This window comes from Schistocerca americana, chromosome 6 (assembly GCF_021461395.2).
Source record: "Schistocerca americana isolate TAMUIC-IGC-003095 chromosome 6, iqSchAmer2.1, whole genome shotgun sequence".
Taxonomy (NCBI): Eukaryota; Metazoa; Arthropoda; class Insecta; order Orthoptera; family Acrididae; genus Schistocerca; species Schistocerca americana.
In genome coordinates, this window is record NC_060124.1 from 524,924,017 (window position 1) to 524,937,626 (window position 13,610).

Sequence of the window (13,610 nt, forward strand, 5' to 3'; positions counted from 1 at the left end):
ATGCCTGTCAAGATAGGCTCTCAACAGTGCTGGCTGGGATGTTTTCACCTCTGGTGCCACCTTGGCTCCCTGCCGCATGCAGATATTGATGAGGCAGTCCAGAGTCCAACTATAGCCATTCTATCAGCAGCCAATTTGGTGATACCCTGTCCCTCAGAACTGCCCCAATGGATGACAGTACCTTGGTAGTAACCAAATATTGAAGTGGCCATTAGAGATCTTATATGAGCCCTCCAGCACTGAAGGGGCACCCATCAATGGAGCACATCATTGTCTTTAAACAGCTACATGCTTGGACCAACCACCTAATAACACGACAGAAACAAGAATTCTGGGGACACTGTTTTCACCATAGGACCACACACCTCCCTTTTGCAGGTTCCAGCAAAGATCAGACATCTCTATGGATACCAGATACCTGCAGGTGTAGCTAGTATTACCTTGAGTGGCGCTGTCTACACTGACCTAGGTGGCATAGTTGAACATTTTGCTCTCCAGCATCTGAAGAGTACGAATCTGCCTTTCATGCCTTAAACAGTGGATGGACTGAAATCAATTATCTTTCAATATACACAACCTGGAGCCTTATACTCCATTCAGTGAATGGGAAATTTTAGTTTGGAGCACTTTGTCTAGGAGAGTATGGTGTGCACACAAACGTGCACAGGCATACATACTGCTTACCCTTCATCATTATTGGGGATCTTGTCTGCATAATTTGGAAGGATATTTTATGTTAAAACTGGAGCTGTAGTGCTTAGGCTGCAAAAGACACACACATAGTAGCTGAATAGAGGAATTTATTTTCTTTTATATAAACCCAGACTGCAACTGCATTAAGTGCATTTGCCACTCATTGCCTGTAGCTTCATAATACATGTGTTCTAGTCCTCAGATGGCAAATACCAAGTAGACTAAGCAAATTACTTGCTGTTTCAGATAGGTCTTCAAAATGCTCATTTTAAGGTGACCATTAAGGCAGTTTAAAGGTCCACTTCAAATGTATCACAAATTTGTGCATTTTCTGCATCAGTAATAGGCAGATACCTCACTGTATATGTACAGCAGCAGTTTACTGGAGATGCTACTTGAACATTCCTGTAGTTACAAACACTGAGGGTGACATTGGTGTAACTTTCAGTGTGTTCCTAGATGTGATAATTAATTTCATTAAACACAACACAAAACAAAGCAAAAAGACATTGTTGCTGAGCATATTTTTAGCTGGCACTAACAAACTGTATAACTGCAGTTGAGTACATTTTCAGTAAACGCTTCCAGAAATTGCTGAGAACATCTTTACTTTGGCTAGAAAGAAGTTAAAATTATGCAAATATTTGAAATTGAGTAACTGAAATGTTGTTTGTACTAGTGACACTACATTTCAGCTAGTTTGTTTTTGATTGCCAATATAGTAGCTTAAGCTCAGATTAAATTATTTCATACATTGCTGTGAGAAACAGATTTGAAATGAATGTAGAAGTATGATGCCAGTCCAAAAGTGATGGTAGCTAAACAAGTCTTAACTGGATGTTAGTACCAGGTGTTTCAAAATTAATAAGGATCTTAAGGCTTTGTAGTGTTCATTACATTAAACTTAAAATTATAAATAATACAGCAAATTAAACAGCAACTCATATAGCTAAAGTAGGAAACAAGCACAAATACCTGCCCCCATCCCAGACCCCAATTCTGTGTGCGGCCTTTTCATATATATAATTGTTAGTGTGGAAGTGCTGTAAGGTTAATTGTAAGTTGAATGTAATATATGCTAAAAACCCTGATATTCATTTTAAAATCCCCAGTATATATTACAGAAGTAGCACACAGTAAATGGTTGGCTCCCTGTATTCTGGTACCATAGGAGAATTTTATTTGGCAACACCCCTCCCACCACCAACCCTGAGCTCCCACCCCCCTTCTGTTGAGTACTAAGAACAAAAACTAAGTTGTTAATCTAAGTAATATAATATTACAAACTATTGTAAAGCACCATAACTGATTTAAGAACACATTTTGAAATTTCATTATGAAAAAGATTAATTGCAGAATAAAGCAACATATCGGGCTGAAGGGAAAGCAGTTTTTTTCGTTCTTAGTGTAGGGTGAGAAGAAAATTATCCAATGTGGAGTCTGAGTGTTACAGCAGTGCACATAACTTTCAGAAGGGCTGACAAGAGTAATGTATTGATATCATGGTGGTCATGAGTCTAATATCATAAAAATGCAGAAAAACCAATAATTTTTATATAATCTGTGTGTATCAAAATAACATTTGCAAAGGACATTTCTGCCATGTTCTGTTCCCATCAATTCCTACAGAAATGTTTAAATAAGAAATGTAGGCTATCTTAATTTGCCTCCTTGTAAACATACTGAGAACATATATATTCTTTAGTTTGATGTAATGATACAGTACTGATAGCATGAAAGCTGAAGTGATTCATTTGTCAATTTACTCACTAACTTATTGCCAATTACCTATTATACTCCATAGATCCATCATGAACAGTAGTTTTCACTGATGTGGAATGGATATACGCAGATGTGACACTAATTATGTGTTCTCTCATAGCAACTACCTATCATTAGATTAGCAGAAAAGTTACTAAAAACTTATTGCTTTCTCAGTTAGCAAAATTAGCTACTGTCTAGCTACAAAATATTGTCGTACCAGAGCTGATAATTGCCAAATAGTTTCCCTTGACATTATAAGAATAGATTCCTGTTTATAATTAACATTGCTACTTGATGTGGTGCTAATACTAGTTTGCATTTCTTCAGAGTATTTGATGGGGTAATTTATGTAAGAAGTTATAAAGGAATTTAATAAATATCGTATGTTTTTGTTAACACTTTATAATTTAGCTTCACTTTAGTGGTGAAGCCACTTTCCATGTTTTGGGAAACTCACTCTCTCTCTCTCTCTCTCTCTCTCTCTCTCTCTCTCTCTCTCTCTCTCTCTCTCTCTGGGGAATTTATTGAACACATCAGAGTATGTGAGAAAGTTAATGTGTTCTGTGTCATGTCAAAAAAGCCAATGGACCATCCTTCACTTAGAGAACTACAAATGGCATTACCTACTTTAACATAATGCAACTGTGGTTCATGCCACAACTTGAAACTGATTGCAGAAATTCAGTCTTGCAACAAGATATTACCACTCCATATTTGCAAAACTATGTATGAAACTATCTGAATGAAGCATTGGCACTGGTAACCTAGTGCTACTCAAGTCATCATCTTGTAGGTTTACGTCAAGGATTTTGTTTATTCCATCTCTACCACAGACCTGCAACGACTTCTGATACTGCATCACAGCACCTGTTGTTACCATCACCCCTGATACACTGGTCCCTTAGGAATTCACACCCATTTGAACCTTTATTACATAAAGGATTATTCATTACATTGTCATTAGTGATTTATCATTTTTTATTTTTATTTAAATGTTTCATGGACTTTTTAATTAACCTGTATCATTTACTGTTAATTGTTATCTGCCTCTCTTCTTCTCTGGTTCTATCACTCTTCTCATTTCCTACCTCATATATTATCTTTCCTCCCCCCATGAACCATGGACCTTGCCGTTGGTGGGGAGGCTTGCGTGCCTCAGCGATACAGATAGCCGTACCGTAGGTGCAACCACAACGGAGGGGTATCTGTTGAGAGGCCAGACAAACGTGTGGTTCCTGAAGAGGGGCAGCAGCCTTTTCAGTAGTTGCAAGGGCAACAGTCTGGATGATTGACTGATATGGCCTTGTAACAATAACCAAAACGGCCTTGCTGTGCTGGTACTGCGGACGGCTGAAAGCAAGGGGAAACTACAGCCGTAATTTTTCCCGAGGGCATGCAGCTTTACTGTATGATTACATGATGATGGCGTCCTCTTCGGTAAAATATTCCGGAGGTAAAATAGTCCCCCAATCGGATCTCCGGGCGGGGACTACTCAAGAGGATGTCGTTATCAGGAGAAAGAAAACTGGCGTTCTACGGATCGGAGCGTGGAATGTCAGATCCCTTAATCGGGCAGGTAGGTTAGAAAATTTAAAAAGGGAAATGGATAGGTTGAAGTTAGATATAGTGGGAATTAGTGAAGTTCGGTGGCAGGAGGAACAAGACTTTTGGTCAGGTGACTACAGGTTTATAAACACAAAATCAAATAGGGGTAATGCAGGAGTAGGTTTAATAATGAATAGGAAAATAGGAATGCGGGTAAGCTACTACAAACAGCGTAGTGAACGCATTATTGTGGCCAAGATTGATACGAAGCCCACACCTACTACAGTAGTACAAGTTTATATGGCAACTAGCTCTGCAGATGACGAAGAAATTGAAGAAATGTATGATGAAATAAAAGAAATTATTCAGATTGTGAAGGGAGACGAAAATTTAATGGTCATGGGTGACTGGAATTCGAGTGTAGGAAAAGGGAGAGAAGGAAACATAGTAGGTGAATATGGATTGGGGGACAGAAATGAAAGAGGAAGCCGCCTGGTAGAATTTTGCACAGAGCACAACGTAATCATAACTAACACTTGGTTTAAGAATCATGAAAGAAGGTTGTATACATGGAAGAACCCTGGAGATACTAAAAGGTATCAGATAGATTATATAATGGTAAGACAGAGATTTAGGAACCAGGTTTTAAATTGTAAGGCATTTCCAGGGGCAGATGTGGACTCTGACCACAATCTATTGGTTATGACCTGTAGATTAAAACTGAAGAAACTGCAAAAAGGTGGGAATTTAAGGAGGTGGGACCTGGATAAACTAAAAGAACCAGAGGTTGTACAGAGATTCAGGGAGAGCATAAGGGAGCAATTGACAGGAATTGGGGAAATAAGTACAGTAGAAGAAGAATGGGTAGCTTTGAGGGATGAAGTAGTGAAGGCAGCAGAGGATCAAGTAGGTAAAAAGACGAAGGCTAGTAGAAATCCTTGGGTAACAGAAGAAATATTGAATTTAATTGATGAAAGGAGAAAATGTAAAAATGCAGTAAGTGAAACAGGCAAAAAGGAATACAAACGTCTCAAAAATGAGATCGACAGGAAGTGCAAAATGGCTAAGCAGGGATGGCTAGAGGACAAATGTAAGGATGTAGAGGCCTATCTCACTAGGGGTAAGATAGATACTGCCTGCAGGAAAATTAAAGAGACCTTTGGAGATAAGAGAACGACTTGTATGAATATCAAAAGCTCAGATGGAAACCCGGTTCTAAGCAAAGAAGGGAAAGCAGAAAGGTGGAAGGAGTATATAGAGGGTCTACACAAGGGCGATGTACTTGAGGACAATATTATGGAAATGGAAGAGGATGTAGATGAAGATGAAATGGGAGATACGATACTGCGTGATGAGTTTGACAGAGCACTGAAAGACCTGAGTCGAAACAAGGCCCCCGGAGTAGACAATATTCCATTGGAACTACTGACGGCCGTGGGAGAGCCAGTCCTGACAAAACTCTACCATCTGGTGAGCAAGATGTATGAAACAGGCGAAATACCCTCAGACTTCAAGAAGAATATAATAATTCCAATCCCAAAGAAAGCAGGTGTTGACAGATGTGAAAATTACTGAACTATCAGTTTAATAAGTCACAGCTGCAAAATACTAACACGAATTCTTTACAGACGAATGGAAAAACTAGTAGAAGCCAACCTCGGGGATGATCAGTTTGGATTCCGTAGAAACACTGGAACATGTGAGGCAATACTGACCTTACGACTTATGTTAGAAGAAAGATTGAGGAAAGGCAAGCCTACGTTTCTGGCATTTGTGGACTTAGAGAAGGCTTTTGACAATGTTGACTGGAATACTCTCTTTCAAATTCTAAAGGTGGTAGGGGTAAAATACAGGGAGCGAAAGGCTATTTACAATTTATACAGAAGCCAGATGGCAGTTATATGAGTCGAGGGACATGAAAGGGAAGCAGTGGTTGGGAAGGGAGTAAGACAGGGTTGTAGCCTCTCCCTGATGTTGTTCAATCTGTATGTTGCGCAAGCATTAAAGGAAACAAAAGAAAAATTCGGAGTAGGTATTAAAATCCATGGAGAAGAAATAAAAACTTTGAGGTTCGCCGATGACATTGTAATTCTGTCAGAGACAGCAAAGGACTTGGAAGAGCAGTTGAATGGAATGGACAGTGTCTTGAAAGGAGGATATAAGATGAACATCAACAAAAGCAAAACAAGGATAATGGATTGTAGTCTAATTAAGTCGGGTGATGCTGAGGGAATTAGATTAGGAAATGAGGCACTTAAAGTAGTAAAGGAGTTTTGCTATTTGGGGATCAAAATAACTGATGATGGTCGAAGTAGAGAGGATATAAAATGTTGGCTGGCAATGGCAAGGAAAGCGTTTCTGAAGAAGAGAAATTTAACATCCAGTATTGATTTAAGTGTCAGGAAGTCATTTCTGAAAGTATTCGTATGGAGTGTAGCCATGTATGGAAGTGAAACATGGACGATAAATAGTTTGGACGAGAAGAGAATAGAAGCTTTTGAAGTGTGGTGCTACAGAAGAATGCTGAAGATTAGATGGGTAGATCACATAACTAATGAGGAAGTATTGAATAGGATTGGGGATAAGAGAAGTTTGTGGCACAACTTGACCAGAAGAAGGGATCGGTTGGTAGGACATGTTCTGAGGCATCAAGGGATCACGAATTTAGTATTGGAGGGCAGCGTGGAGGGTAAAAATCGTAGAGGGAGACCAAGAGATGAATACACTAAGCAGATTCAGAAGGATGTAGGTTGCATTAGGTACTGGGAGATGAAAAAGCTTGCACAGGATAGAGTAGCATGGAGAGCTGCATCAAACCAGTCTCAGGACTGAAGACCACAACAACAACAGATTATCTTTATTTCGTTACATGAAGATAAGTACCCAGTAGAAAAGTTTGTTACAAAACTTCCAAGAGACACATGCAACTGTATAATAGGTGTAAAACAATGTGTAAAACTACAGATAGAGAGATGCTGAAGCACATTTATTTGGCTGCCAAGAGCGCAACGCATGACGCCTTCAATTACTAGCATAGCAGAATTTTGTCTAATTATCTTCCAAAAAACTGAAGAAATTTTCATTGTATGTGAAGGCTGTTAGCGGCACCAAAATTAGTGTCCAATCACTTATGGCCAAAACAGGAACTAGAACTAAGTGTATCAAAGCAGAAGCAGATATGCTTAGTTGCTGCTCACCATACAGCGCAGATGCTGAGTCTCAAATAGGCACAACAAAACGACTGTAAGAAAGTGAGCTTTTGGCCAACAAGTCCTTTTGTCGAAAATACACACACACACACACACACACGCACACACGCACACACGCACACACGCATACACACATACACACATACACACACACACACACACACACACACACACACACACACACACACACATACACACACCTCTGGCAGCTGAAGCCAGACTACAAGCAGTAGTGCATGATTAGAGAGGCAACTGAGTGAGTGGGGGTGAGGAGGAGGAGGCTGGGGTGGGGAGGGGGAGGGATAGCAGGTAGCAGGGTAGGGGTGGAAGATAGTAAAGTGCTGCTAGTGGGATTGTGCAGGGGTGAGGTGGAGGGAGGGTAGGGCAGATAGGTACAGTTGCTAGGTTAGACAGAGGGTGGGGGAGGGGTAGGGGGGTAGTGAGAAGGGAGAGAAGTAAAAACACTGGGTGTGTTGGTGGAATAGAGGGCTGTGTAGTGCTGGAATGGGAACATGGAAGGGACTAGATGTGTAAGGACAATGACTAACGAAGGTTGAGGCCAGGAGAGTTACGGTACTCAGTATTTTGGAATTACGTTTTGTAATGAGCTATAGCAACATCAGAGCAGTATTGTATACAGTGCTAATGGCATTAGTGGAAAAAGATGCCTGGAGAGTTCCCTAAAAGATTAAATTTTTGGCCGATTGGCGACCCTCTTGAACTCTATTTAGATGCTAAATTGTAATCAGTATTCAAATTTAACAAAAGTAAATGCATGTCATGGTGTGTGAGGCTACATAATTTTGTTCCTTAGACCAGTATATAAAGATATTATCAGTGGCTGTTTTTGACCTATTAGCTATCATAGTAGAGAAGTTCACAGGGAGACTTAAATTGAATGGTAATGTTACTGATTGCCGTAAATGCTTATTGGAAGAGTCTTAAAAGAAAACTACCTTAAAACAACCAGAAAAGGCCATTTCTTTGCTCATTACTGTTAACTAGGTCAATAAAGCTTAAAGGTTCTTTATGAAAAGGTTAAAATTACCTACAGGTGCTAAGTATAACTACTGTAATGAATTTATTATGAAATTCTAGTGAAGTCACACATGTTTCTATATGCTGCTGTAAGCTAAATTTTTCAATGTCTGTTCTTAAATTCAAGAAAACTTCTGATGAATGTGGCAACTTCTCCTTTCTCCATTTATTTTCTGGAGAAGTGAAATGCTAACATAAATCCTATAGTACATAACACACAGATACCAGCTGTCACATCACGGACGGGCAGATTTTCACAACTGGGTTTGATGACACTTATAAACTATTTACCTGCATCTATGAATTCAGTTTACTTCCGTCCTAGAATTTGGCAGTTCACACTGAAATGTAATTGGGTGGAAATTAAATTCCTAGTAACTGTTGAAAATTTTCAGTCAATAACTGTTTGGACTGATGCAATAAGCCAGAGCTATGTCGCAAAATTACTTTTTTAAAACAGTCTGTTTGAATCCTGTCCTCTCTTTAAAAAATTTTTTCCTCCCAGCAGTTCTAGAAAAGATGTCTCCTCCCAATTCTAAAGAAGACTCAAATCATAAAACTGTAACAACTGGTATTTGTCACTCACAGTGCATACCCCCCCCCCCCCCCTCCCTGTCCACTTTCTGTTGTTAACCCTGCCAGTTTACCTTCCCTTTCCCTGTTATGAAGGATATCCCTAGCGTGTTCCCATCCACTGACAGAATGAACAGAAACACCAGCAATAGATGGCCAAGCACATCACATAAGCTGCTGTTCCAACTTGAAATTAACTTATCTGAGGTCTTCCATGGCATCTCTGGACTGTTCAGAACTCGGTTATGGTTCAATGCCACTTCAATCGTACCAAGTCTTACTCTATTCTGTGCCCATATCCCTTAGTACTACAACCTGGCCCACCCACTATATTCATGGTGTCGTCCTTGGTGAAGACTTAATGAAGTGATTGCAAAGATCATTTAAGACAGAGGTTAAAACATTGGTGACCTGGTATTCCAACCCTAGTTCATTCTGCAAATGCCATCATACACTTCTAGCTTGGGGATTATCTAACATCAAAGCTTTCTTTCTTTTATCTTATGAACATTCTTTCTTTACAATTTATTGCTGAAAATTTATTATGCCCTGTCCATACATACATCTGTCAGTCTTATCCACTTGTAATTGAGACAATGGGCCAGTTATTTTCCATTTTCACCACAAATGTATCACATGAAGTTCTGTATTATGAGAAGGCAAAGTTCTACTCATCGTATAGCTAAGATGCTGAGTAGCAACTTCCCTACTCATAATGTTGTTACACTCCATTCCAGATTTCCCATTGTTAGATGAAGTTCTTTGCATGTTCTGCCTATTACCTGTTGCCACACCCTTCTCTTCACCATTCTCCTGCTTATCCTGTCCAGATCTATCTTAGTTTTAATTAATTAGGGCTGAAAAGCAGCAATTTTCCTGCCCTGTTTCACTCCCCCCCCCCCCCCCCCCCCCTCTCTCTCTCTCTCTCTCTCTCTCTCTCTCTCTCTCTCTCTCTCTCTCTCTCTCTCTCTCTCTCCCCCTGTCTCTCTCTCTCCCTCTCCCCCTCCCCCCATGTATCCCTCATGTCCATACAAGAGCCTTATTTACTTCCAGTTTCCACACTACTACTCACCACAATGACAAAACTGCAGCAGCTAGAACTAAAAATTCTACAGCAAATCAGGCACTTTCCATTCACTGTACAGTAAAAAATTAGTAAGAATAAATCACATTACAGATAGACAATAAAACAAATTTACAATAATTTGGCTCATACACAAATGTATACAAAGAAACTACTTGTGCAAGTTTCCAAATCAACCAACTTAAATTTTATGCTATCTTGCAGAAGTATCAAAATGTAAACGAAAATATGACTAAGACCCAAAATCAAGAACTTGTTGCATTTTCTGGAATAATCTGTAAAGAAAACTGAGCTTTAATAATAGAAATTTTAAAACACAAACTAATTAACTTTATTTAATGAGTAATGTAAGAGTTATTTTAATACAGAAAATACTAACTCATTTTCACGGTGGCACTAAGTACTTAACTATCACCTGATGCAAGGTTGCCAGACATATAACAATCCTTGCTCAGAAAAGTAGAGCCATTTCTTCTCCCAAATGGTCTTGTATCGTCAAATGCATTACTGAAACTGCTAACTCTTTCTAGCACTTGAAATAACAACAAACGAACCTAGTAAATAAAATAATTTCTAGATTCCAAAACACTTCCAATACTATACACAGGGTAAAGAATTTAAATGATCACTATGTGTGAAGGAGTGAATAATATGGAGACAGTTTGTATCCAAGTGTGTTTTTATCTTAATCTGGGGGTAGCAAATACATTACTGAAAGAGGTAAAGACCTGTCACCCATTCTAAAATTGTAATACATGCAGTTGACTGGGTAATCTGCTCATACACTTTGAAAAAGCTAAACTATAAATTTAATTTTGCAGCATGAGGTTTGGCACTTCAGGTTGCTTCATGCTGTAGTATGAGTGGTATTGCTGTTAACATCCAATTGACAAACTGGCAGTTTCCAGTGTCAGTGCTTACTGCAAGAATCCATTGTCCATCCAGGGCCTTGTTCACAAAAATAGCAAATTGGTGATTCATTCTGTAGCTGACAGGCAGTAACATCGGAAACTACTGGCTAAATGTTTAACACCAACACTGCTGCATCAAGCCACCTATAGTATCCAGTATCATGCTACAAATGTGAATATGTAAACTTTTGTATGTTTAATCTCAAGAAGAGCCTGAAGGAGGTTGAAAACTATTTCATAGAAATTATATAGCAAATGACTGGCCGTAGCCATTTTAGTTACATTTTATTTGATGGTGGTTTGCTTTCCTTATTGAAGAATTCTTTCCCTTTGCAGCTAAAAAATATTAGCCACTTAGTAATAACTTCAGCCTCTACTATTTTATAATATTCCTCTGTAGTGAACTATCTTTCACAGTCATCTCATAAACATATTATCCGCAGATCGTCAGAGGAAACACCCGAAGGAAACACTGCTGGGAAAGTGCAAACAAGACACAGCCGGCATGGAAGTGGAGAGCTAATTTGCCCCACACAGCAAACAACTGGTGGGGACAGCTGGCTGTCAATTGCTGGCCCATCAAGAATGGCACAAGAGCAGTTACCAGGAGAATGTCCAGTGCAAGAGGCACCTGAATTTTCAGGGTCGGCCTCAGCTAGTCAGACAGCAACTGAAATGACACTACTACAAGAACAAGATGTCAGTTCAACATCCAGCTTCGTCCCAACACCTGGACCATCTGGTTTAGCACGCAAACGACGAATAGGAGGAGAGCTGTTTGACTACCAGCATAAAGTGAGAAAGGAAGCTGAGCGATCAGACACAGCAAGACACAGCTGGCATGAAACAAAAAGTAAGGTTTTGCCACAACAGGGTGGAAGTACCAGAGCCAAAGCCAAAGGCAAAAAGAGTGCCACATCACCACAGCAGGCTGATACAGAAAGGAGAGGTGAGTATACATTGGGCGAACAGTCAGGAGGCAGTCCCTTCACAGCATCAGAAACTAGTGAAACAGGTGATGATGACTCTGAAGAGCAGTAAGTTCAAATGTTACTGAATAAAGTGACAACTGAAACTAAATTGACAGTGACAGTATATTGCCTTCAGAAGACTATTTTGGGCTGGGGGGGGGGGGGGGGGGGGGGGAGGGGGGGGGGGGGTTTATTTTAAAGACTTCATTCACAAAACACATAAAGAGAATTTTTAAAGAAACTGCTCAGTTCTACAGAATGGACTAAGCACTTAAATTTTTAATCAAGTGACAACACTCGTAAACAGCGTTGAGAATGTTTGTGAGGGAATATTTTGCCAATAACTCGGTGATATATGCTGCTTAAATATTTCGACTAGATTTTCAGAAGACCCATAAGAAGAGTTACGCTTGGTGATAAATTTGGCATCAATGCTGCAAATGCGTCAAGAAAACAAGGATTGTGTAAATGCATCACAATAATGTTCTTATGGCCAATATCTAAGTTAGTGAACAAAATAATTTTTAAAATCAAAACAGTAAGTGACAAAAGAAAATTGATGCCATGTGTTTAAGCAGCTTTTGTTGAAAAGCCATTAAGCTTAATTGCTTACCTAATCATAATAGATCTGATAGAAGTATGCAAACCATATAACTGAAATAACATGGCTGCAAAAATCTACATCTATACCGAGTTTTCAGTATATGAATCTGTTGTATACATATATAAGGTGTCAACAAAGAAAATTTTTGCTAACATTAATACAAGGTAATTGAATCACTGATTGGAAAAAGGAAGATAGTCTATTATTATTATTTTTTTTTTTTTTTCGAAAGTAAGCCGAGATATACATATAATTTTGGAGCTGTCCAATCATTGATGAGTGGAAACAGTAAGAAAAAACAGGTAATAATACGGAAAGTATAGCCTTTCAAAGTTTTTAATTAGTGGAATAGAGAAGAATGTCTGGACATTCTTCTGTTTTCCACTTGCTTGTGTAAGTAGCACCACCAGATGTCAGGCAAAGGATGTTACAACAATGCTACTAAGTGGCATTTAAACACATTGTTTCAGTTCTACTGTCCCACATTGTCAGTGTGTTTACATAAGTTGCTGTTTGTAGACTCTTAGCATATGAGTGAAAGTGACTCTGAAATTGAAAAAGTGCATGAGAGAAGAATAGGTGTAAGAAATGTAGATGACTATGTCAAAGAAAGAAGCAAGAGAGCTAGATCACTGGGACAGGAAAACATAACATCTAAAGGATTAAATGTGCCAGCAAAACAGTCTGATCCACCATGCAAGTTACATTTATATAAAATGTTTTCATGTGATATCTGTCTTCATTTTAATGTGTAATATTTAAGTGAAGTATATTGTATCTTGCTCCAACATTGTTTTATTGCAGTTGTTCAAAAACATGTTTTGAACATTTCAAAGATGAGGATCAAATTGAAATAATTAGGAGATGGAGAAAGATCTGTATTTAATTGGACTGATAGAGCATTCACCTGTACAAAGGAGATGGAGCAAAAAGAAAATCAGAAATTTTCCGGGTGGAGTCATTCCTGATGTGGAAAGGGTCCTTCCGGATGCCATGAACAGCACAGGGTGCAGCCAGCTGCAGGTGGTGGCACATGACGGCACTAATGACGTGTGTTGCCTTGGCTCTGAGGAAATTCTCTCTGGATTCCAGCGGCTATCTGATTTGGTGAAGGCTGCCGGTCTTGATTAAGAGATGAAGGCAGAGCTCACCATCTGCAGCATCGTTGACAGAACCTACTGTGGACCTTTGGTGCAGAGCCGGGTGGAGGGTCTGAAT

At 39.3% G+C, this 13,610-nt stretch overlaps 1 protein-coding gene across 1 annotated transcript in view; it reads left to right on the plus strand.

Annotated features, from left to right (window-relative positions):
- LOC124620264 (hornerin-like) overlaps positions 1-11,858 on the plus strand; it is a 163,724-nt gene extending 151,866 nt beyond the window's left edge. Inside the window, exon 6 of the mRNA XM_047146931.1 lies at positions 11,261-11,858. Within this exon, the coding sequence (XP_047002887.1) occupies positions 11,261-11,858 (598 nt within the window). The remainder of the gene's footprint in view (positions 1-11,260) is intronic.
- The last annotated feature ends 1,752 nt before the right edge of the window (positions 11,859-13,610 follow it).